Source organism: Protobothrops mucrosquamatus, unplaced genomic scaffold (genome assembly GCF_001527695.2).
Source record: "Protobothrops mucrosquamatus isolate PMUCROS unplaced genomic scaffold, P.Mucros_1.0 scaffold1691, whole genome shotgun sequence".
NCBI lineage: Eukaryota > Metazoa > Chordata > Lepidosauria > Squamata > Viperidae > Protobothrops > Protobothrops mucrosquamatus.
Genome location: NW_015387844.1, coordinates 50,271 through 76,214, shown reverse-complemented (window position 1 = coordinate 76,214; position 25,944 = coordinate 50,271). Strand labels below are relative to the sequence as shown.

The 25,944-nt window shown below is 39.8% G+C and overlaps 1 protein-coding gene across 1 annotated transcript in view; it reads left to right on the top strand.

Moving 5' to 3' along the window:
- Nucleotides 1-25,944, top strand: part of PJA2 (praja ring finger ubiquitin ligase 2) — a 55,527-nt gene that overhangs the window by 22,244 nt on the left and 7,339 nt on the right. The window contains exons 6-8 of the mRNA XM_015822836.2: nt 3,110-3,295; nt 3,691-3,802; nt 21,111-21,152. Of these exons, the coding sequence (XP_015678322.1) occupies nt 3,110-3,295; nt 3,691-3,802; nt 21,111-21,152 (340 nt within the window). The remainder of the gene's footprint in view (nt 1-3,109; nt 3,296-3,690; nt 3,803-21,110; nt 21,153-25,944) is intronic.

Sequence of the window (25,944 nt, the reverse complement as noted above, 5' to 3'; positions counted from 1 at the left end):
CTTTATCTAGTTTTAGGATTGTGTGGAAAACATCACATTTTAGATCATGCTTATGCAGAAATGTTATTCAAAAGGATTCAGAAACTTAAAGATACTACAGAGCTAGTAAAAAGTTTTCTCTTGCAAAATAGAAAATGAGAATTTCAGCCTTCTTTTGCTTACAAATTGATGTTTCACTTTCCCAAGCAGCAGATCTATTTAATCCTTGTTTTCTTTTGTTTTGCTCCATTTTTAATATTTTTTGTAGGCTTCAGCTCTTTCTGTGTTTGAGCCTTCTGGTACCATACATAAAGATTCAGGTTGTTGTGTCGTACTCAAGGCTTGGTGTTAAGTGCATCCTTCTTTTTCCTATATATTATTTTAAAATTTCAGCTCATTATGCAGCCATAGTAGTTTCCAATTTTTTCAGAGTTAAGCAGATGTATTATCCAATACTAATTCTCAAAATCTTCCACCTGTATTGAATTCTTTTCTTCTGAATTTCTATCCAGGTAATCCTAACCAATATAACTCCAAGCTAAAACCTAATGCAACATAATCTTTTGTTTCCTGAAATAAAAAATTATCAGCAAGACAGTTCTAGAATTTAATTAGACATCCGATTCTTAACAGTATTCACAGCATCTATGGATATTATGTCATCTTTTTCAGAATATATTTATCTAACTTCCAATGATCTAATGGTCTGTAATAATACAGTACCACTTATTTATTTGTCTTTCTGTATTTTATAAAAATATTTTCAGAATTTCTTTCATTCTCCAGTCATGGATTTTCATATAGTGTTTACATACTTCATATACAATGTTATTCTTTTCTATTTCAGTTTTGCCTGTTTCTTTTGAATCATGTGCAACCTTTGTGCTATGTTAGAATCATAAATTTCATTGTATTTTCAGCCAACATTGGCTACAGTAGATAATTAGGAAAATTAAAAAAAACCCATCTCCTAATCACAAATATCTTAGTTTCTGACTTGAGGGGAAAAAATTAAGATTGATAGTTGAGATCCACATCCACATTTTCTCAAAAAGAATAATATTAAGATATCTTTTATCTATTTTTGTGATTTTTTTTCCTAAGACTCAGTAAAGTTTCAATGAGATCTGACTTTTTATTCAGGCGTTAGGTCCCACATGTTACAGAAGTCCACAGTTAACATCTGTTTGTAATGTGCATTTGTTATATGATAGTTTGGTTTCTTTTTGTATTGGACTAATTTAACTACATAAAAAGAGATATATTTATTGCATTCATTTTCCTCATTCATTTTCCTCTGTTCAGTTGTGTCTGATTCTCTGAGACTGCCTGATCAAGTTCCTGCAATTTTGTTGGCAAGGTTTTTCAGAAGAGGTTTACCATTTCCTTACTCCTCTGGTTGAGAAAAAGTGATTGTCCGAAGGACACCCATCTGGCTTTGTGCCTAAGGCAGGACTAAAACTCATGGTGTCCTGGTTTTTAGCCTGATGCCTTAACTATTACACCAATCTGGCTCCTATTACTATCATAGATCAGCTTAGAAACAAAATGAAAACATTAAGTGTAAGGCAGCAAGAAATAATCACAAAAGTGCCCAATAATTATAAAATTGGTGTGGTATTTATTTAGTACAAAACTTAACCATGTTAAGAGAAATAAATAAAATCATATTGATTTGATAGTAACTACAAATAAATTGCATCTAGGCATCCTGGTAATCTAGATCAGGGCTTTTCAACCAGTGGTACGGGTACCACCTGTGGTACATTGGCACCTGGCAGGTGGTACGCGACCATCTTAGAAAGGTAGCGGGGGAGGGGAATGAGCTGAACCGGTGGCAGCACCGCATAAGCCTGAGCGAGAGATGGCTGGAGCTGCAGGGCTGTCAGGGCTCAGTGGAAGCGCCAGGATCAGTGACGCTTCCAGCTGATCGGCGCTCCTTCGGGGCTGTCAGGGCTCAGTGGAAGCGCCAGGATCAGCGCCAGGCTCCAGCTGGAGCTAGGCACTGATCCTGGTGCTTCTGCTGAGCCCAGAAGAAGCGTCGATCAGCTGGAATGTTGCAGCATCTCCAGGGTCTTGTGATTTACATTCAGATGCTTGGCAACTGATTCATATTTATGATGGTCACAGTGTTCCAGGGTCATGTGAAGTGACCAGAATCTGCTGCAACCACCCAACAGATGGGGGGAATAAAAACCAAACATCCCCCCACCCCACCCCCGCTGCCAATCCTCCACAGAAATGCTCACAACAATAAAAACCTCGAGCAGGAGGGAGAGTGCGGCCGGGAGAGCAGGTAGGTGTCTTGTTCGGCTGTGGGGGGACACCTTTTTCAGTGCCATTGTAACTTCGAACAGTCACTAAGCGAACTGTTGTAAGTCGAAGACTACCTGTATTTTATCACTTTTTTGGTGGGGGGTCATCAAGTTTTTGACACCTTGCTAGGCGACTGGTGGTATTCAGATGTTGCCATATCCTAAAAGTGGTACAATGGGTGAAAAGGTTGAAAAGCCCTGATCTAGATAGGGCAGTATTAGCTGCAACTAGAAATCTTTGTGAAGGCAGCAGTATAAAAGTACATGGGTTAGGGTTTCAGGAACTGTTTTCTCCACAGGGGAAGAGTCTTTGTTTACACTGGTCTCTTTTCAGATCATATTTTGGCTGTTTTTAACTATATTATTTTTTTATTACAGGGATTTTTGCTTGTTTTTTGTTGTTGTGAACTGTTAGTTATCCAGAATTATGTATCTAAAATGGGCAGCCATAGAAATAAAATGTATTTCTTTTTTCATTCCCCACTAGAAAAAAAAATTCTGTTTATTTTTTTAAAAAAAACACATAATAAACATTTTGGGTTATTGCTGTGCTGTATGCTGTGATGTATCTTAAGATAAAAATATATACACATCCATATAAATATAGTTCATAAAACATTACATTTTAGCTGTGCTGTTGAACTGTGCTGCCTATTATTTTTAAAGTGATATCTGTTGAAAATAGATTGCAGGTATTTGACTGTTAGCGCTCAGCATAAATAAAGAATACTGTACTTTCTATACTATTTGCTTACATGTAGTTTAAATTTTGTATTTGCTATATTTTGTATAGCTTTTCTCATTTTTATATAAAGGGAGCAGGCCTCTCTAGAGGATGGAGAGATTCCTTGGTTGCAGTATCATGAAGAAATTGAAAGTAGCAGTGATGAAGAAAACGATCAAGCTAGCCATTTTGTACATCCCGGCTTTTTTATGTTGGATGGGAACAACAATCTAGAAGATGATTCCAGTATGAGTGAAGACCTAGATGTTGAATGGAGGTTGGTAGACTCTTTACTTTAACCTAGGTAAATGGTGATCAGGAACATACTGGCTCATATTTTATTTGAAATAGAATTGCATAATGAAACCCTTGTTCCATGATAGATGTAAGAGCTTCTTGTTAATGCCATATCAGAAATATATGACAATGGTGAGCATCAGAACCAAACTGGGCTTAATAGTAGTTGCCATTTGCTCCCTGATTGTCATCCTTTACACTGATTAAATGCTTAATGGTTTGAAAAAGCACAAATTTGATTTTTTTTCCATGTAAGGTCATATTTATTCAGAAACAAACTTTTAAGCATCACTGAACATGTTTTCATCCCTACTTAGAGATTAAAAAAACAACACTACTTAGAGATTAAAAAAACAACACTATATTTTCCTATAGGTTGCTGGATGAATTTGGAGATGGTCTTGGTGTTGCTCAAGCAATTTCGTATGTGGATCCCCAGTTCCTTACTTATATGGCCTTGGAAGAACGATTGGCACAGGCTATGGAGGTAAGTTTTAAGATTCGACAAGGTGAGAAAAAACATGGGTTAAGTCTGTTTATCATTAACTTCCACTGTGGATTTAGATTTTTTTAACGTATGTAATGTAATATAATAATGCAATATATCTTTTTATGTAATCACTGTATCACAATTACCATAGAAAAAGTAACTTTAATATTGATGGTATTTACATTTCATCCTTAAAATTCAGTTACTATTTACCAGTCACTATGCTGCATACTGGTAATATCTGCACAAAGGGTACCATTCAATGTTGTGATAATGTTGCCATAACTTTTTAGCCTTCGTGCATAGCCAGCTAGATGGCAGTTATAGCGTTCCCCTGTTGAAAATAATCAATTTAGGAAGGCACCTATCGACACATGTATCTACAGGCTCCAGGAATTTTAAAAATGGATCAGATATAACTAAGAGAAAGCACCATGACCAATTGGCAAGACAGGTCATTCTGGTTGCAGTAGGTGAATGCTATAGGTCAGAGGTCCCCAACCTTTTGGGCACCAGGGACCGGTTCCGGGGAGAGAGGTTTTTCTGCAGACCAAAGGGTGCATAATTTTGTGTGCTGCCTGCATCCTGCGGATGGGGCTTTGCTTGTTTGTGCGGACTGTTGGCTGGCATGCCGTGGCCCGGTACTGAACTACGGACCGAGGGTTGGGGACCCCTGCTATAAGTAGTCTTTGACTTACAACCACTTGCTTAACAACCATTTGAAGTGACGAGAGACTCAGGAAAAATTACTCATGAGCCATCTTTGAAGTTACAGCTGCCACCCCCCACCCCCCAAGTTCATGTGATCATATTTTGGGCACCTGGCAACCTGTTCACACTTAGGGCTGGTTGCCAAGCTTCCTGCAATTATGTGATTGCTATTTGCAATCTTCTTTGTCCGCTTCTCCAGAAAGTCAACCAGGAAGCCAGCAAGGAAAGTTGGAAGCTGCTGCTGCTGCCTGTAGAAAAAGATTTCCCTTCTTCCCTGTGCATAGGATTGAGAACTCCCATCACTGGGCTGGAGAAAGGAAGCTTGCATCCTGAAGATCCGAATTTCTTTCCAGTGTTCCTACCATTCATAAACATGGTGTTCACTAGATTTCCAGCCAGAAAGCTTATAAACACAATGTTTGTGAACAATAGAAAGGCTCTCTTTTCTTGCCTTTAGAAACATTGCGAGACTTGGTGCGCTTCTCATGATTGTTCTGATGGCTAGAAAGACCCTCTATGTACTGTTCGGCTGGACCCTCTATCTTTCTGGCTGGAAAACTAGCAAATGTGGTGTTTCGGACAGTTAGAAAGGCTGCAAAGGTTTTTGTGCTCTTCAGAAAGATTGCATTCTCTAGCTTTCTGGCTGGAAAGTGGGGAGGGGGAGCACGGCTTCAAAGTCATGGTGCTGGCCTACAGACTAATAGCCTAGGTCAGTGATGGTGAACCTTTTAGAGACCGGGTGCCCAAAAACTGGCCCCGCTCCACCCCCACCCCGTCCCCCGCCCTGCCTGCCCGCAGGACCACTCATTGCCTCCAGGGCCTGCTGCAGTTCGCCCAGGCAGCCCAGCAGCACCAATAGCAGCAACCCCTTCTGCCTGCACTCTGCAGCATCAACTGCGTGATGGGGCGTAAGGCAGAGTCTTGTCCATGCTGCCTGGCTGCCATGTCCTTGGTTGCTCTGCTCCGCATGGGCCACGCTCGGGGGCAACTCTCCTCCAGGGGGGCTGTTGGTGAGGAGGGGGTCGCGGGGGGAGGCGAGGCTGGGGCAACAGCACGTGTGACCACAGAGAGGGCTCCGAGTGCCGCCTCTAGCATGCGTGCCATAGGTTCGTCACCACTGGCCTAGGTCTCCCTTAGGCATGAAATCTGGCTGAGTGACTTTGGACCAATCTCTCTCTCATCCCAACCTACCTCACAGGATTATTGTTGTAGGGAAATAGGAGGCATATATAAAAATATAATGATAATGATGCACCTGGCTGTTCTATGAATCAAGTATATAGGTGTTTTAAAAGTTGAAGAAAAAAATATTCCCATATCATCTGATGTGCATTGAAGGTCTTAACTTTGTGAATTTGTAAATGTGCTTCAAATATTTGCAATGTGCGTGTACCCATACTGGATGGTTCGCATCCTCCAAAAAATGTCTCCCTTCCTAAAAGCTAGTTTTGCAGCCAGCAGTTTTTTATTAAAAATATAACAGTTCCATTCAGTTGGAAGAAGATGTCTGGAGTAAAATGAACAAGGCAAGTAATCCAAATACTCCTACTGGGGAAAATTAAATACGTATTTTTCAACTCAGCCAAAAAGTTGTGTTCATAGAATTGCTCCGAGACATTTCTAACATGAGTCTCATGCAAGGATGGTCTTCTGAAAGGGAATCAGGATGTTATTCAGGTGCACTACCACTTAGTTATGCAAATTAACTTCATGAACCTGAAGAAGACAGCTGGACAATGAACCAATTCATATTATGTATTCAAATTTGCTGCATTTAGTATCAGAGACTATTACATTCAGAATCCACATTAATTTTGACCAAATTGTAAATGCCTCATAAGTCCAATTAGGTTAATGAAGACAGTCTTTTGGATCTGAAATAAGAGGCAGTGGGTGTGGTTTTGTAATGGTTACAGAGTTAGGAAGCCTGTAATGTTATTTACTTGTTTGTTAATTTAATTTTAATGTTGCCCNTAGTTTGGTGAGCCACAACGTCTTGCTGTCAGTCAATGGCTACGCTCGCGTCAAAGACTGGAGACCAACGGTCCAGGACGGGCGTGGCAACTTTGGCTGACTTGATCTGATTGGGCAGGAATACAGTCTACTACCCAATGGTGGAGTCTCCATCTCCGTGCTGAGAAAAGGCGTTCAGGTAAGACAACGCCCCATCTAACTTCCAATGATCTAATGGTCTGTAATAATACAGTACCACTTATTTATTTGTCTTTCTGTATTTTATAAAAATATTTTCAGAATTTCTTTCATTCTCCAGTCATGGATTTTCATATAGTGTTTACATATTTCATATACAATGTTATTCTTTTCTATTTCAGTTTTGCCTGTTTCTTTTGAATCATGTGCAACCTTTGTGCTATGTTAGAATCATAAATTTCATTGTATTTTCAGCCAACATTGGCTACAGTAGATAATTAGGAAAATTAAAAAAAACCCATCTCCTAATCACAAATATCTTAGTTTCTGACTTGAGGGGGGGGAAAAAATTAAGATTGATAGTTGAGATTCACATCCACATTTTCACATTCTCAAAAAGAATAATATTAAGATATCTTTTATCTATTTTTGTGGGTTTTTTTCTAAGACTCAGTAAAGCTTCAATGAGATCTGACTTTTTATTCAGGCGTTAGGTCCCAGATGTTAGAGGAGTCCACAGTTAACATCTGTTTGTAATGTGCATTTGTTATATGATAGCTTGGTTTCTTTTTGTATTGGACTAATTTAACTACATAAAAAGAGATATATTTATTACATTCATTTTCCTCATTCATTTTCCTCTGTTCAGTTGTGTCTGATTCTCTGAGACTGCCTGATCAAGTCCCTGCAATTTTGTTGGCAAGGTTTTTCAGAAGAGGTTTACCATTTCCTTACTCCTCTGGCTGAGAAAAAGTGATTGTCCGAAGGACACCCATCTGGCTTTGTGCCTAAGGCAGGACTAAAACTCATGGTGTCCTGGTTTTTAGCCTGATGCCTTAACTATTACACCAATATGGCTCTTATTACTATCATAGATCAGCTTAGAAACAAAATGAAAACATTAAGTGTAAGGCAGCAAGAAATAATCACAAAAGTGCCCAATAATTATAAAATTGGTGTGGTATTTATTTAGTACAAAACTTAACCATGTTAAGAGAAAAAAATAAAATCATATTGATTTGATAGTAACTACAAATAAATTGCATCTAGGCATCCTGGAAATCTAGATCAGGGCTTTTCAACCAGTGGTACGGGTACCACCTGTGGTACATTGGCACCTGGCAGGTGGTACGCGACCATCCTAGAAAAGTGGTAGCGGGGGAGGGGAATGAGCTGAACCGGTGGCAGCACCGCACAAGCCTGAGCGAGAGATGGCTGGAGGTGCAGGGCTGTCAGGGCTCAGTGGAAGCGCCAGGATCAGTGCCGCTTTCCAGCTGATCGGCGCTTCTTCGGGGCTGTCAGGGCTCAGTGGAAGCACCAGGATCAGCGCCAGGCTCCAGCTGGAGCTCGGCACTGATCCTGATGCTTCTGCTGAGCCCAGAAGAAGCGTTGATCAGCTGGAATGTTGCAGCATCTCCAGGGTCTTGTGATTTACATTCAGATGCTTGGCAACTGATTCATATTTATGACGGTCACAGTGTCCCAGGGTCATATGAAGTGACCAAAATCTGCTGCAACCACCCAACAGATGGGGGGAATAAAAACCAAACATCCCCCCACCCCACCCCCGCTGCCAATCCTCCACAGAAATGCTCACAACAATAAAAACCTTGAGCAGGAGGGAGAGTGCGGCCGGGAGAGCAGGTAGGTGTCTTGCTCGGCTGTGGCTTGGGGGGACACCTTTTTCATTGCCATTGTAACTTAGAACAGTCACTAAGCGAACTGTTGTAAGTCGAAGACTACCTGTACTTTATCACTTTTTGGTGGGGGGTCATCAAGTTTTTGACACCTTGCTAGGCGTCTGGTGGTATTCGGATGTTGCCATATCCTAAAAGTGGTACAATGGGTGAAAAGGTTGAAAAGCCCTGATCTAGATAGGGCAGTATTAGCTGCAACTAGAAATCTTTGTGAAGGCAGCAGTATAAAAGTACATGGATTAGGGTTTCAGGAACTGTTTTCTCCACAGGGGAAGAGTCTTTGTTTACCCTGGTCTCTTTTCAGATCATATTTTGGCTGTTTTTAACTATATTATTGTTTTATTACAGGGATTTTTGCTTGTTTTTTGTTGTTGTGAACTGTTAGTTATCCAGAATTATGTATCTAAAATGGGCAGCCATAGAAATAAAATGTATTTCTTTTTTCATTCCCCACTAGAAAAAAGTTTTCTGTTTATTTTTTTAAAAAAATACATAATAAACATTTTGGGTTATTGCTGTGCTGTATGCTGTGATGTATCTTAAGATAAAAATATATACACATCCATATAAATATAGTTCATAAAACATTACATTTTAGCTGTGCTGTTGAACTGTGCTGCCTATTATTTTTAAAGTGATGTCTGTTGAAAATAGATTGCAGGTATTTGACTGTTAGCACTCAGCATAAATAAAGAATACTGTACTTTCTATACTATTTGCTTACATGTAGTTTAAATTTTGTATTTGCTATATTTTGTATAGCTTTTCTCATTTTTATATAAAGGGAGCAGGCCTCTCTAGAGGATGGAGAGATTCCTTGGTTGCAGTATCATGAAGAAATTGAAAGTAGCAGTGATGAAGAAAATGATCAAGCTAGCCATTTTGTACATCCTGGCTTTTTTATGTTGGATGGGAACAACAATCTAGAAGATGATTCCAGTATGAGTGAAGACCTAGATGTTGAATGGAGGTTGGTAGACTCTTTACTTTAACCTAGGTAAATGGTGATCAGGAACATACTGGCTCATATTTTATTCGAAATAGAATTGCATAATGAAACCCTTGTTCCATGATAGATGTAAGAGCTTCTTGTTAATGCCATATCAGAAATATATGACAATGGTCAGCATCAGAACCAAACTGGGCTTAATAATAGTTGCCATTTGCTCCCTGATTGTCATCCTTTACACTGATTAAATGCTTAATGGTTTGAAAAAGCACAAATTTGATTTTTTTTTTTACCATGTATAAATTAATAATGTAAGGTCATATTTATTCAGAAACAAACTTTTAAGCATCACTGAACATGTTTTCATCCCTACTAAGAGATAAAAAAAACAACACTATATTTTCCTATAGGTTGCTGGATGAATTTGGGGATGGTCTTGGTGTTGCTCAAGCAATTTCGTATGTGGATCCCCAGTTCCTTACTTATATGGCCTTGGAAGAACGATTGGCACAGGCTATGGAGGTAAGTTTTAAGATTCGACAAGGTGAGAAAAAACATGGGTTAAGTCTGTTTATCATTAACTTCCACTGTGGATTTAGATTTTTTAACGTATGTAATGTAATATAATAATGCAATGTATCTTTTTATGTAATCACTGTATCACAATTACCATAGAAAAAGTAACTTTAATATTGATGGTATTTACATTTCATCCTTAAAATTCAGTTACTATTTACCAGTCACTATGATGCATACTGGTAATATCTGCACAAAGGGTACCATTCAATGTTGTGATAATGTTGCCATAACTTTTTAGCCTTCGTGCATAGCCAGCTAGATGGCACTTATAGCGTTCCCCTGTTGAAAATAATCAATTTAGGAAGGCATCTATCGACACATGTATCTACAGGCACCAGGAATTTTAAAAATGGATCAGATATAACTAAGAGAAAACACCATGGCCAATTGGCAAGACAGGTCATTCTGGTTGCAGTAGGTGAATGCTATAGGTCAGAGGTCCCCAACCTTTTGGGCACCAGGGACCGGTTCCGGGGAGAGAGGTTTTTCCGCAGACCAAAGGGTGCGTGGTTTTGTGTGCTGCCTGCATCCTGCGGATGGGGCTTTGCTTATTTGTGCGGACTGTTGGCTGGCATGCCGTGGCCCGGTACTGAACCATGGATCGAGGATTGGGGACCCCTGCTATAGGTAGTCTTTGACTTACAACCACTTGCTTAACAACCATTTGAAGTGACGAGAGACTCAGGAAAAATTACTCATGAGCCATCTTTGAAGTTACAGCTGCCACCCCCCACCCCCCAAGTTCATGTGATCATATTTTGGGCACCTGGCAACCTGTTCACACTTAGGGCTGGTTGCCAAGCTTCCTGCAATTATGTGATTGCTATTTGCAATCTTCTTTGTCCGCTTCTCCAGAAAGTCAACCAGGAAGCCAGCAAGGAAAGTTGGAAGCTGCTGCTGCTGCTGCCTGTAGAAAAAGATTTCCCTTCTTCCCTGTGCATAGGATTGAGAACTCCATCACTGGGCTGGAGAAAGGAAGCTTGCATCCTGAAGATACGAATTTCTTTCCAGTGTTCCTACCATTCATAAACATGGTGTTCACTAGCTTTCCAGCCAGAAAGCTTACAAACACAATGTTTGTGAACAGTAGAAAGGCTCTCTTTTCTTGCCTTTAGAAACATTGCGAGACTTGGTGCTCTTCTCATGATTGTTCTGATGGCTAGAAAGACCCTCTATCTACTGTTCGGCTGGACCCTCTATCTTTCTGGCTGGAAAACTAGCAAATGTGGTGTTTCGGACAGTTAGAAAGGCTGCAAAGGTTTTTGTGCTCTTCAGAAAGATTGCATTCTCTAGCTTTCTGGCTGGAAAGTGGGGAGGGGGAGTACGGCTTCAAAGTCAGGGTGCTGGCCTACAGACTAATAGCCTAGGTCAGTGATGGTGAACCTTTTAGAGATCGAGTGCCCAAAAACTGGCCCCGCTTCACCCCACCCCGTCCCCCGCCCTGCCTGCCCGCAGGACCACTCACTGCCTCCAGGGCCTGTCTCAGATCGCCCAGGCAGCCCAGCAGCACCAATAGCAACCACACCTTCTGCCTGCACTCCGCAGCATCAACTGCATGATGGGGCGTGAGGCAGAGTCTTGTCCACGCTGCCTGGTTGCCATGTCCTTGATTGCTCTGCTCCGCACGGGCCACGCTCGGGGGCAACTCTCCTCCAGGGGGGTTGCTGGTGAGGGGGTCGCGGGGGGAGGCGAGACTGGGGCAACAGCACGTGTGACCACAGAGAGGGCTCCCAGTGCCGCCTCTAGCACGCATGCCATAGGTTCGTCACCACTGGCCTAGGTCTCCCTTAGGCATGAAATCTGGCTGAGTGACTTTGGACCAATCTCTCTCTCATCCCAACCTACCTCACAGGATTATTGTTGCAGGGAAATAGGAGGCATATATAAAAATATAATGATAATGATGCACCTGGCTGTTCTATGAGTCAAGTATATAGGTGTTTTAAAAGTTGAAGAAAAAAATATTCCCATATCATCTGATGTGGATTGAAGGTCTTAACTTTGTGAATTTGTAAATGTGCTCCAAATTTTTGCAATGTGCGTGCATCCATACTGGATAGTTTGCATCCTCCAAAAAATGTCTCCCTTCCTAAAAGCTAGTTTTGCAGTCAGCAGCTTTTTACTAAAAATATAACAGTTCCATTCAGTTGGAAGAAGATGTCTGGAGTAAAATGAACAAGGCAAGCAATCCAAATACTCCTACTGGGGAAAATTAAATACATATTTTCCAACTCAGCCAAAAAGTTGTGTTCATAGAATTGCTCCGAGACATTTCTAACGTGAGTCTCATGCAAGGATGGTCTTCTGAAAGGGAATCAGAATGTTATTCAGGTGCACTACCACTTAGTAATGCAAATTAACTTCATGAACCTGAAGAAGACAGCTGGACAATGAACCAATTCATATTATGTATTCAAATTTGCTGCACTTAGTATCAGAGACTATTACATTCAGAATCCACATTAATTTTGACCAAATTGTAAATGCCTCATAAGTCCAATTAGGTTAATGAAGACAGTCTTTTGGATCTGAAATAAGAGGCAGTGGGTGTGGTTTTGTAATGGTTACAGAGTTAGGAAGCCTGTAATGTTATTTACTTGTTTGTTAATTTAATTTTAATGTTGCCCAATTCCAATTGACTATTGACAGCTGACAGAATAATATAATATATAATAATATTATAATATATTATAATATATTATATAATAATATAAAAACAAAATACAACAAAATAGACAAGAATAAATTGCAGAATTATTACAAAACAGCACTACAGGCAACATCAAAAAATAAAACATCACAAACATAATTGCGTACTGATGTCAGGAATTATTTTTCTTTGGTACAAAAAATGGGGGTGCAGAGGCTGGAGATGTAGAAGGACAAATGAAAACTTCAAATTGTAGTCTGGAAACTCATTTAAAATAGCAAACTTTTGAATATATATGGGATGTTGCCTTTTGCCTGCGAGATAGGCTGGGGGCTTCTAGTTGATGGTACAAGTTAAGTGAAGAGGCAAATTAACTGCTCCCTTTTCCCCCAGAGCATCAGCAAAATCAGTGTGCTTTTTGTGCAGGGAAAGAGATTCATGAGGAAGAGGGGGAAGAGGGGAATGTTTACAAATGGCGGCACTGATATTTTTGACATGGAAAATAGTTCTTCCTTCCCTTCCCTTGATTTTTGAATTAGGAATTATGTGCCCAGTACTATTGGAATGTGTAAGGGAGCTATGAATATAATGACAAGAATGCTGTGTGGTCATTTATTTTTAGTTGCAGAGTAGTTGTACTTTGTATAATAGAACTAACTCATAGTGATTGCCTTTGTTTCAATTGTTTCAATTAGCATGAGGTTTTCTAATAACTGGGTGGATAATTTAAGATGACGCACTGTAGTCTCGTCTATAAAATTAGCAGTTGTGCCAGAATCTAAACGGGAGCTATATTTCTCTGCCTAAGGGGGAGTAAAAAATTACAAGGATATTAAAATGCTCTAGCCTGTTATTAGCTATTTAAGTTCATCTTAAATGACCAAGAATCCTCCTGCAGAGCCCCGGAGGAGAGCCTACAAAGTGTCTCAAAGACAAGGTGCGGGAGTAATTTGGCCATTTACTTGTGAGGTAACTTGCAGTTCCACTGATATGAAACTTTTCAGGAGAAGAATTAACTTCAGCAGGGCAAGCCTGTAAAAGCATAAATCAGGGTCTCTGGTTTCCTGCTGCAATCAGAGAAACCCTATGTGCATGGGTTACTTCAAATAGAAGAGAATATACATAATTGAGTTTTGTGGTCTATAGTGCTCTTTGAGTTTGGTAGCTTGCTGGCAGACATTTACATATTACATAGGTAATATCATCTGTGCTAATGAGAACAGGGTTTGCTTCTTCTTTATATAAAGCAGCTTGTCCTGCCAGTGTTGTGGTTGTATGGTTTTCTCCTTGATAGTTCGTTGATTAGGTTATTGTTTTCTGCTTGATTGGTTGTCTGGTGTTAATCCTTGCTTATCTGAATGTAGGTTGCTGGAGAGGATGTGTTCTGGTGTTTTTGTTTCCTACTTAGTTTTTTTACCATCTCTTTTCAATGTGGCTTATGTCTATGTGTTTACTGATGGTTGATTTGTCTGAATGCTAAGCTTCCAGGAATTTCCTAGTGTTTTTGGATTTAGTTTGGTCTAAGATGCTCAGTTTTCCAGTTGAAGCTATGATTGAGTCTGTCTATATGTTATAGGATATGTTAAGGAGTTTTTATTGTCTCTTCTGACTGCTAGTTGGTGTTGATGGATGCACTCTGCTAGTCTTCTACTATCTGTCCTACATAGTGGCTGTTATACTCTTTACACTGTATGCTGTGGATAACTTATATTTTTCTTCTGGGCTATTAGATTTTCTGATTAAGATGCACTGAAGGACTTTAGTTGGTTTGTGTGCTATGGTGATACCATGTGGTTGTAATAGTCTGTTGATTGTTTTTGAGATATTTGTGATGTATGGCAGTGTTACGTTTTTCATAGCTTGTATTGGTTGTGCTATAGTGGGTTGAGTAGTAAGGCACTTTGTGGTAAAGTTGTGTGGTATCCGTTTTGTTGGAAAATGTTGTATAGGTGGTCCGTTTCCTTTTTCTGATGTTCTGGTTGCTGCAGTGCATTAGAAAGTAGGTAGTGAAGCAGAGGTATTTTGATCTTAGTGAATTTGGCTAGATTGGCTGTGTTGTGTAGTACCAATGCCATGGATTCTTTCGCTAGTTCTAGATCTATGGAAGTAAAAAATACTCTGACATCAAATGAAAACATATTTCATCTTTTTCTTTTTTTAAGTTTTTGATTTTTATGAAAGCATCGTAATGGGGAATTGATAGAATATTGACTCCCATCTCTGAAATGTCCAAGCTTTTTTGTAAGTTCTTTGGCTATGTTGTATGTTATGTTTCTTTCTTGTATGGCTATGTTTCTTTCTCCCTAAAGAAAATTTAGAGAGATTATTTCATATGTTGTATGTTGGGGTCCCTGGTAATGCTATAATTGAATAAAAAGATATGTGAGACTTGTGTATTTTGAGACATCCATACAAGCATGGGAAGATGGATCCACTACTTTTCATCTGCCACTGTTTTTCTTTTGTGATTTAATCTTTCTTAGTTAAGTTGTTAAGTTAGATCTTGATCTGTTTGCCTGGTTTCTACATTGGATTGGTATTTGCTGAGATGTAAGTGTCTTTTGTCCTCCCAGTAATTCTTTGTCTTTGTGTAAAGCTTGAATCAGTATTTAGCATCAGTGTTTGCCACATATTATTTTCATAACAATTCAACCATTTCTTATTTATTTAATGTTATATTTCAATATTATTTGGGGATATTAACTAAAAAGCAATAAAGTTAATAAATATTATTGAAATAATAGGCAATCATGACCCCTTTCAGAGATATTTCTTACTTAAATAGAGAAACAGAATAACCATGGTTAGGCAGAAGATCATGGGAATATGAGCGACTTCCAATTTTCTGATGGCTTTCCCATTGAGTTTTCTTGTGGGAAGCTGATAATGAATATCGGAAATTTTCCTTCCTTCCTTCCTTCCTTCCTTCCTTCCTTCCTTCCTTCCTTCCTTCCTTCCCTCCCTCCCTCCCTCCCTCCCTCCCTCCCTCCCTTCTTTTCTCCTCCATCCCTCCTTTCCACTTTTCTCCATTTTTTATTCCCTTTCCTTCTTCCCTTTCTCTTCCTTCCCTCCTACCCTCCCTCCTTCCCTGTTCTTCCTTTCAAGCAGATATGTGGCTGCTGACATGTAGGAGATGGAGTAAGGAAATAGCCAAGTGGCCAGTTTGGTGTAAATGCAGAAGGACTGGTGGAGAGTGCACCATTTCTCCATTGAGTTTCTCTCTGCAAATTTCCCACAAGTACAGTAAAGAGTTTAATAGTGGGAAAGTGGCAAGAAGCATTGGCAATCATATCAGCTCCTTCTGGGCTCCCCACTGACTGGTGAAAAACTGTCAGGAAACGTTGAAAATGAGGTTCGTGTAATTGTAGCTGATCATGACCGTATGAAGGCCATCTGAACAGCAGCAGATTTAATTCCCTTGGGAATATGAGTTCCCGGCATTCTATACATTAGCCTATTTGAGATACTTTTGTTGGCAAAGCTTTGCCTTATGATGTAGCATTTTGTTCAATTGAAGATTACAAAGTATTAAACAAACATAAGAGTTCTAGTAGTACTTAGATAATGCGGTTTCTGAAGATTATTTTTAAAATAACATTGATCATAAGTAACTTAAATTATAGATCAAAGTTTGTCACTGAATACTTAGCAAATAAAAAGTTATTTTATAATATTGCCATAGGTTTTTGTTTTGTTTTACCAATTCAGTGGACAAATAGAAGTGAGCAATTCTGAAAACTTTAAATGCACACATATTTAAGCTAAAAAAAAAAGCTTCACTAATTTTAACAATTGCAAACACGATGATGCCTTATTTTTTTTCTTTGTAAAATACAAAATTGCATATAGTATTCTATCACCAGATCTTGAATGGTATAGGAATATTTAACTCGTAATTTTTTCCATGATAAAATAACTGTATTTTTCATGATAAATATTTTTATTTTAAGTCAACTTATGCTGACATTTGAATGCTTTCCCAAATGCAATTTTAGAAGCTGCATATACATATAAATAGAAAGATGTCACATTTGTATCTTCTGAAAATGATTGTGTGTGTGCTTAAATATGTAGATTCTAAATATGGGCATTTTTCTAAACCAGGGCTTTTCAACTAGTGGTACGGGTACCACCTATGGTACATTGGCACCTGGCAGGTGGTACGCGACCATCCTAGAAAAGTGGTAGCGGGGGAGGGGAATGAGCTGAACCGGTGGCAGCACCGCACAAGCCTGGGCGAGAGATGGCTGGAGCTGCAGGGCTGTCAGGACTCAGTGGAAGCGCCAGGATCAGTGCCGCTTTCCAGCTGATCGGCGCTTCGGGGCTGTCAGGGCTCAGTGGAAGCGGCAGGATCAGTGCCAGGCTTCAGCTGGAGCTCAGCGCTGATCCTGATGCTTCTGCTGAGCCCAGAAGAAGCGCCGATCAACTGGAATGTTGCAGCATCTCCAGGGTCTTGTGATTTACATTCAGATGCTTGGCAACTGATTCATATTTATGATGGTCACAGTGTTCCAGGGTCATGTGAAGTGACCAAAACCTTCTGCAACCACCCAGCAGATGGGGGGAATAAAAACCAAACATCCCCCCACCCCACCCCCACTGCCAATCCTCAACAGAAATGCTCACAACAATGAAAACCTCGGACAGGAGGAAGAGCGCCGCTGGGTGGGCAGGCAGATGTCTTGCTCAGCTGTGGCTTGGGGGGCACTTTTTTCAGTGCCATTGTAACTTCTAAGAGTCACTAAGCAAACTGTTGTAAGTCGAGGACTACCTGTACTTTATCACTTTTTTCATTTATTTATTTTTTTGGCCATCAGGTTTTTGACACCTTGCTAGGCGACTGGTGGTACTCGGATGTTGCCATATCCTAAAAGTGGTACAATGGGTGAAAAGGTTGAAAAGCCCTGTTCTAAACCATCAGAAAAATGGTCAGAATATAAATAAAAGCATGAGTTATTGAGAGCATTGGCATATTTGCTTTGTATTTAAAGACAGTTTAAAATGAATTTTAAAGGTCTTTAATACTCTACTACATATGCCTTCAGTGTTCATATTAAGAGCTTCCAAGTATTTAAAATGTCAAAGAAGCAGATGCCGTTTCTGATCAGTTTTATTGTCAAGATGCTTCCTCATTACCTTTGCAAACATGTTAATAGCAAAGATGTTAATAGCAGCAGCAATCTGCTGACGATGTTGACACTTGTCATGTTCTGGCACTGGACTTGCAGTTGTTTTAATATCCTACTAATTCTTCTCTGGACTTTTAAAAATACTATGGATTTAAAAACAGTGGCATCTTTTTCGCTCCTAAGTAAAAATGTAAGTTGAAGCATAAAGGAAACACAATATTATAAATCCATATAAGTAAATCCATATAAATGATTTTGCTATTGCAGTTTCATAAATGCAATTCCTTTTTTTAGTACAGTTGAATAAAATTAAATATTTTATTTTAAATGTATGTGGTTAATATTCCCAGCTAGGCAGTAAAAAATATTTAAAAACCATCTTAGCATGATCCCAGCACAGTACTTCAGTTATTTTAAAGTAGGTCATCTTGCTGGTAAATGGATTATCTATTTCAGTTGAATTTAAAACAAGCCATTCTGTTTAATCTGTTGCCAAAGACTCCTTCTATTTCTCACATTAAAATGGATTTCTATTTCTTACCACAGTACAGATCTTTTATATAGAGAAACCATTGTTAATTGCTAATAGTAGTAATTCCTTTTAGGAGATTTTGAGCTTCCTGAGCTTTGTGAAAATACTGTACAACTTTCAAGCCAAGCAATGCATGAGTCTGTACATTAGCAAAATGTGCATTCTTTGAAAATATTGAGTATGCTTGATATATGTAGAAAAGCATATATTTCAGTAGAAAAACATAATACCAATGTAACCTGGAAGTTTAGTCATGGCAACTGAACTTCTTTTCTTTTTTGGTTTGAAACATTTCGCTGCTTAGTCTAGTAGCTTCTTAGTTGCCATGACTCAATTTCCAGACAACTGTACTGGGAATCTTCATTGACATATTTCCAAACACCAGTGTAATGTAAAACTGCTAGTCCAGTGACGTCGAACCTTTTAGAGACCGAGTGTCCAAACTGCAACCCAAAACCCACTTATTTATCACTAGGTGACAGGTGGGTGTGGCCCACTGGGTGGGTGTGGCTGTGGTGGTCATGGCAGAATGGGTGGGTGTGGCCAAGGTGGGCATGGTCACCTCGATGTTGCTCGTGGGCAGGGACTCCTGTGGGAGCCGGGCAGGGTTGGGAGAGATCCAGAGGGTCTCTGCTGGGCGGGGCGGTGGGCAGGAGCTTGTCCTGCGAGGTGAGAGAAGGCGAGGCAGGGCGGGGTTGCCATTGCCACAGGGCAAGGCAAGGCAGGGGCCAGGCCAGCTGCTGTCTGACACCATCGGCCCCATACACAGAGGCCAGTAAATGCATGGGGGCCGAGGGTGTCCGTCAGCAGCCACAGCACTCTGGGGCTCTGCAGCCCACTGCCAGCAGTTCAGAGAAGCTGCTCTGACCTCAACGGCCAGCCGACAGCTGAGGAGGTGATGCAATGAGTTGTCCCTGGGAAAAGGAGAGCATGCGAGGCCAGGAGGGACGGGACGAGGGGAGGGAAACCAGACATGTTGGGATGCATCTGGCCACGTGGGACCTCGGCGAGGTAGCAGGCAGTTGCTTGAAGAGGGACGGTTGCCATCTCCAGGGCATGGCACACGTGCCCACAGAGAGACCTCTGAGTGCCGCCTCTGGTACACGTGCCATAGGTTCGCCACCACTGTGCTAGTCAAATATTATTTTCTCATTTAAAACATATAATCACTTCTCAAGGTAACTGCTTTAAGCAACTTGAATCCATACTAAGAGATTTTTAAGAATTTATTTATAGTTATAGTAAAAAAATTAAGATGCATTATAGCCAAATAAACTTTTATACGACAATATAAAATGTTAAGGTGATATAAATCTATTCTATGAAAAACAGATAAAATTGTTGTGCTTGTTTGTTATATTGTAAATTATGAAACAGCATAATCTTTCATAACTAGCTTTCAATATTTCATTAGTTGCTTCTGATATGTTAAGTGAATCAGTTGACTTTACAATAATACTATTCTATTTTCTTGTGGCTGAGTGAGAGTAAGATATAAGGTGCTATATATCATTAACACTAACTGAAATTACATAGAAATTGTTATTTGTTGAGAAAAAACACCATGAAATCAAGGCAGCAATTCATGACACAAGGAAAATGCCCATAGCTAATGCATTTTGTCTTTTACACTGCCCTTGTAAATGTAAATAACTTTTTTGGCATCATGTCCAGCTTAGTAAAGTGTACTTAGCATCTTGAATTGGATGGATTTTTGAATTTTCAAATAATTTTGTAAATTTTGACAAATGGTAGGAAATCTTAGAAAGAGGAAATACAAGAAAGGGTAAATGAAAAAGAGACTCAACTGCATCTTCTGTATTTTGAGATTTTGTCTGTATTAAGTCATATTGAACTTGCTTTGAACATTCTCTCCAGGTTTCATTGATCGGAAAATGTTTGAAGAACCTTGTATATGAACATTATTCATTTTGACAGTTTTAATATATGTGCTTTGATAGTGACAATAAAAACACCTCTAGCTAAATCTAATACTTGGAGATTATAATTTGAAACAAACAACCTAAAATAGTTTACCAGCAGGTATAAAACCATTATCCATTTAAATGTAAGCTTTCATTTAGTTTGAGGGGGGGGAGATCCCTTCAGTTGTGGAATGGGATGTTTAGGCACCAACCCTTGGCCTCAAATCAATCTCGGACAGCTTTTTAAAAAAATCCCTGTGGAGCGGCAGTTTTCCATTTTTATCCCTCTCCCTATTGTTGCCTCGGTACCTGGACTCCAGTCTAATGTGAACAGGCAGTTCAGCTGCCTCCTTCCCCACCCCGCACCTGGTCCTCCCAGTTTGATGCCGAATGGGCAGTTTGGCTGCCTCCCCACCACGCGCCATCACTGTTCGTCCCCTTGCAATGCCAGCAGCCGTGCACCATCACTGTTCACCCCCACAACACCAGCAGCGGCACGCCGTCACCATTCGCCCCCCTGCAATGCTAGCAGTCGCATACCACCGCAGCTCTTGCTCTCTCCCCCAGCTTGCCACTGATCATATTGCATGCTGCCCCTCCCACAGCTCCCTCAGTCACCCCCCCAGTGCCATCGCTGCCGCCCACCACCTGATTGGTTGGGGGAGCTCTTTGTTCCGTGCAACCAAAGGCCAAGTCAAATGGTTTCTGGGCGAATGGACAGGTGGAGGTCCAGAGAGAATGACCGGGGGAAGGCCAGCCAAGGAGGAAAGCTGGCTGTAAATCAGGTGAGGCGGGTGGCTGGGGGCGAAGGGGGCATGTCCAAGGGTGGTGCCTAAATGTCCTAGACCCCTTCAATTGTGCTAATCCCAAAGCAAAAGTATTTTCTAATTTTAATAAATAAAATTCTGCAGTTAGATACGGGGTACAATTTTTAAGAAAGTTGTGCTCCTCCCTTCACTAACCTGAATCTTTTCAAATTCAGGTAACAAGCATGTTCATGGAAATGACTTATCAGCGTCTACAGGTACTTGCAATTTCTGATTGCCTACATTCCACATGTAGATAATATACTTAAATTGAGAGGTAGGCAGCATTTTATTTGTATTTATTTAAGTATGTCACTTATGTATGAATATGCAATGCATTTTAAGAGATCACTGCTACAGCAATTTCTATATGTTTAAGAAAACGTTTAACCTCAACTGAAAACACATCCTTTCCATAAGAACTATATTTTAATAAAATTGCTTTACAAACAGTAACTGTGTATTCATACTGAAGGCTTTAAACTCTGCACATTGTAATAATAATAGCATCTAGGATAAATATACCTGAATTTTACAAACAGAGAAGAGGATTGACTAGAGTGATCTTGACAGTTTGATTTCATTCAAGTAGAATTAATATAAAAATTAGCAAAAAAAAAAGTAACCACATCATTTTGACTTTCGCCATTAGTTACATCAATATCGATGCATTAGGAGTGAAGTCTTGATGCTTTGCCTATCACCCATAATAACTGTTATCCACAATGATTTCCCACTTATTTTACCTTAATCCAATTTAGCATTAAAATATGAAATGGCTGTACATTTTAAGGCCACGGAACTCTACAAGGAGGCTTTCAGTGACTTGAAACAAGAAGAAAATTTAGGGAGATTATTTCATATCATTTCATTAATGGAATGTTTGTATGCTTTACTACTTTTAAGTATTACTGCTACATAGATATGTATTATCTAGGGAAGTACCACTATTAGCATGCCACTAAGTAAATATTTAGCCGTATGTTATAATGCTACAATGATAACTTTTGTCAATCAATCAGAATAGAGCTGGAAGAGACCTTGGAGGTCTTCTAGTCCAACCCGCTGCTCAAGCAGGAGACCTTATACCAGTGGTGGCGAACCTATGGCACACGTGCCAGAGGCGGCACTCGGAGCCCTCTCTGTGGGCACACATGCCGTTGCCCCAGCCTCGCCTCCCCCCACGACCCCCTGGAGGAGAGTCGCCAGCAGCCCCCCTGGAGGAGAGTCGCCCCCAAGCGTGGCCCACACGGAGCAGCACAGCCAAGGATATGGCAGCCAGGCAGCATAGATAAGACTCTGCCCTCACGCCCCATCCCGCACAGTTGATGCTGTGGGGCACGGGCAGAGGTCGTGGCCGCCATGGCACTGCTGGGCTGCCTGGGCGATCTGCGGTGGGCCCTGGAGGCAGTGAGTGGCCGTGCGGGCAGGTGGGGTGGGGGATGGGGTTCGGGCGGGGGCGGGGCAGGGCAGGGGGTGGAGCGGGGTGGGGCCAGTTTTTGGGCACTCGGTCTCTAAAAGGTTCGCCATCACTGCCCTATACCATTTCAGATAGGTGATTGTCTGGTCTTTTCTTAAAAACCTCCAGTGATGAAGCTACCTAGAACTTCTGAAGGCAAGCTGTTTCACTGGTTAATTGTCCTCACTGTTAGGAAGTTTCTCCTTAATTCCAGGTTGCTTCTCTCCTTGATTAATTTCCATCCATTGTTTCTTGTCTTTTCTTCTGATGCTTTGGAAAATAAGTTGACCCCTTCTTCTTTGTGGCAGCCCCTCAAATACTGGAATACTGCTAATGTCCCTCCTAGTCCTTCTTTTCTCTAAACTGGCCATACCCAATTCCTGCAACAGTTCTTTATATGTTTTTGTCTCCAGGCCCTTAATCTTCTTAGTTGGTCTTCTTTGCACTTTTTCCAAAGTCTCAACATCTTTTTTGTAATGTGGTGACCAAAACTGGATGCAGCATTCCAGGTGTGGTCTTACTAAGAATTTATAAAATGATACTAATACTTCATGTGATTTTGATTCTGTGCCTCTGTTTATATAACCAAGGATTGTATTAGCTTTTTTGGCTGCTGTTGCACACTGCTGGCTCATGTTTAAGTGATCGTCCACTAGGACTCCAAGGTCCCTCTCACAGTTACTGGTTTTGAGACAGGTTTCACCTAATCTGTACTTGTACTTTTGGTTTTTCCTACCTAAGTGTAAAATCTTGCTTTTCTCCACATTAAATCTGATTTTGTTGGATAGGGCCCACTGTTCAAGTTTGTCAAGATCTTTTTGGATCCTGAGTTTGTCTTCTGGGTGTTGGCTATTCCTGCCAGCTTAGTGTCAACTGCAAATTTGATGAGTTCCCCTTCTATTCTCTCATCTAAGTCATTTACGAAGATATTGAAGAGTACTGGGCCTAAGATGGAACCTTGTGGTACCACACTGCTTACTTCCCTCCATGTAGATGTAGTACCATTAAGGACTACACATTGAGTACTTTTTGTCAGCCAGTTACAAATCCATCTGGTAGTGATGCTGTCCATCCCACATTTTTCTAGTTTACCAAGAAATAGGCTGTGGTCTACTTTGTCAAAAGACTTGCTGAAGTGTAAGTATGTTATGTCCACAGCATTTCACTGGTCTGTTAATTTAGTCACTTTGTCAAAGAATGAAATAATATTAGTTTGGCATGATCTGTTTTTAACAAACCTGTGCTGGCTACTAGTTACAACTTTATTTGTTTCTAGATGTTCACAGAACTGTTTTTTGATTATTTTTTCCAGTATCTTCCCAAGTATTGATGTTAGGCTGATCGTTCTGTAGTTTCCTGAGTCTGTTTTTCCTTCTTTGAAGATGGAAATCACATCAGCATTTTTCCAATCCTCTGGTAGTTCCCCAGTGTTCCAGGATTTTTGAAAGATATGGTACAATGGTTCTGAGATAACATCTGCCAGCTCCTTCAGAACTCTGGGATGTAATCCATCATGTCCAAGTGATTTATATTGATCAAGAATGTATATTGATCAGACAGGTGTTCTCTTACCATTTTCTTTCTTATTTTAATTTTTATTTCCAGTCTGTCTTTTATAGTTATGTTTTGGGTAGGTTGGGCTATAGTTTCTTTTTGCGTAAAGACTGATGCAAATAATTAGTTAAGCAGCTCTGCTTTCTCCCTACTGCCTGTTACTTTCTTGCCATTTTCTCTTTTTTAGTGGACTGACTGTTTCCTTGACCTTATTCTTGTTATATATTGAAATAAAGTTTTTTTTATTATCTTTGACTTTTGTTGCAAGTCTTTCTTCATTCTGAGCCTTTGCTTTCCTGACTTCATCTTCAGGCTGTCTGCTGATATTCTGCCTTAGTTATGTGTCTCTCTTTTCATTTTTTATACTTATCTTTTTTGTCTTTCACTTTATCACAGAGATCTTTGTGATACATGCTGGTTGTGTTGGACTGGGCTTTTATGATTATATTGCTCTGAATAATAAAATCATTGATCATCCAAAATGTCCTCAAATGAATTTTGAATAAAACCTTTGAAACCATATCTAGAAAATTAACTTTTTGCCAATAGGAAATAGATAACTTGTCTTGACTATTGGTTGGAATGTTCATATGTAACCCAGACAATTTTTTTATTAGAAGAATACATTAGAAAGTGCAATTTTTTTAAAAAAAATAGAAAATAATTCTTTGATAGCTCTTAGTGACTCATAATATATAAAGGTACTTAATTTTTTTAAAGAAGCATCCTAATTCGTTCACCTGAAAAGATGCACAAGTAGTTCTCATTATTCTTAATTTCTTTTATCTATTGTTTGAGGGGGATGATTGTTAGTATAAACATCATGTATAAATTGATAGACAGATTTTTGTGTATCCATAATGTTAATTCTTTTAAAGCTTAAGTGGCCTGATTACCAATACTGTGATTGGAATTTTCAAAGCAATGGTTATTTTATTCCCCTTTGAACAGAATATTGACAAATTTGCAACTCTTCAGAGTAGAAAGAGAATGAGTATCTGTATATTTCCTAAGAAGCAGCTTTTTTTCTCAAGAACTGGTACCGGGTCATAGATCACATTTTAGGAAATACTGTTTTATAGTTTTGTGTGCATTCTGATATAACTGCAGTTTTTATAGCTTGCATTGTTAGAAATGACTTTGTAACAACTGGAAGAAAGGCATATTAATTTGGAATTAATTCTGAGCTTGATACAGTAAATTCTTAAGACTGTATTTTCAGAGCCAAAATCAAAAGTGGGCAAAATTCAGAATATTCTTTACTAGCTTTTACATAATCAGGTAAGAAATGGTTGAACTTTTTATTGAACTTGATTGAACTTTTCTATTTCATCCCAGTAAATAATGTATTTGGCTAACACCTCACATTTATTCCACTGGCAGTTAAACATGAATAATGTAGGCTTTCTTTAACCCCTAGAGCAGTGATGGCGAACCTTTTAGAAACCGAGTGCCCAAACTGCAACCCAAAACCAACTTATGCATCGTTGGGTACCGGGTGGGTGTGACCCATTGGGTGGGCGTGGCTGCGGTGGTAACGGCAGACTGGGTGGGACTAAAAAGTTCAATCAATCAATTCCAACTTTGCAAGATCTTTTTTTTTCCTGCGAGAAGTTGAAATTGACTGATTGATTGAACCTTTTTTTTTGCGGAGGCCTAAAGCGAAAAGGTTTTATAAAACCCAGCTGAGGGCCTAAGATTGGGGCGATGGTGCGCGTGCCCACAGAGAGGGCTCTGAGTGCTGCCTCTGGCACCCGTGCCATAGGTTCGCCACCACTGCCCTATTTATTTATTTATTTTATTTATTTATTAATTGCATTTATATCCCGCCCTTCTCCTTACGGACTCAGGGTGGCTGACAATTGAATAAAATACTAACATATATACATATACTTAATTAAAATTTGATTAAAACGAAATATTTAAATATGTCCAATTTAAAAGTAATTAAAACCCCCTTTAAAATCCCTCAGGCCAGTCCCGCTAGTTGGAACAGC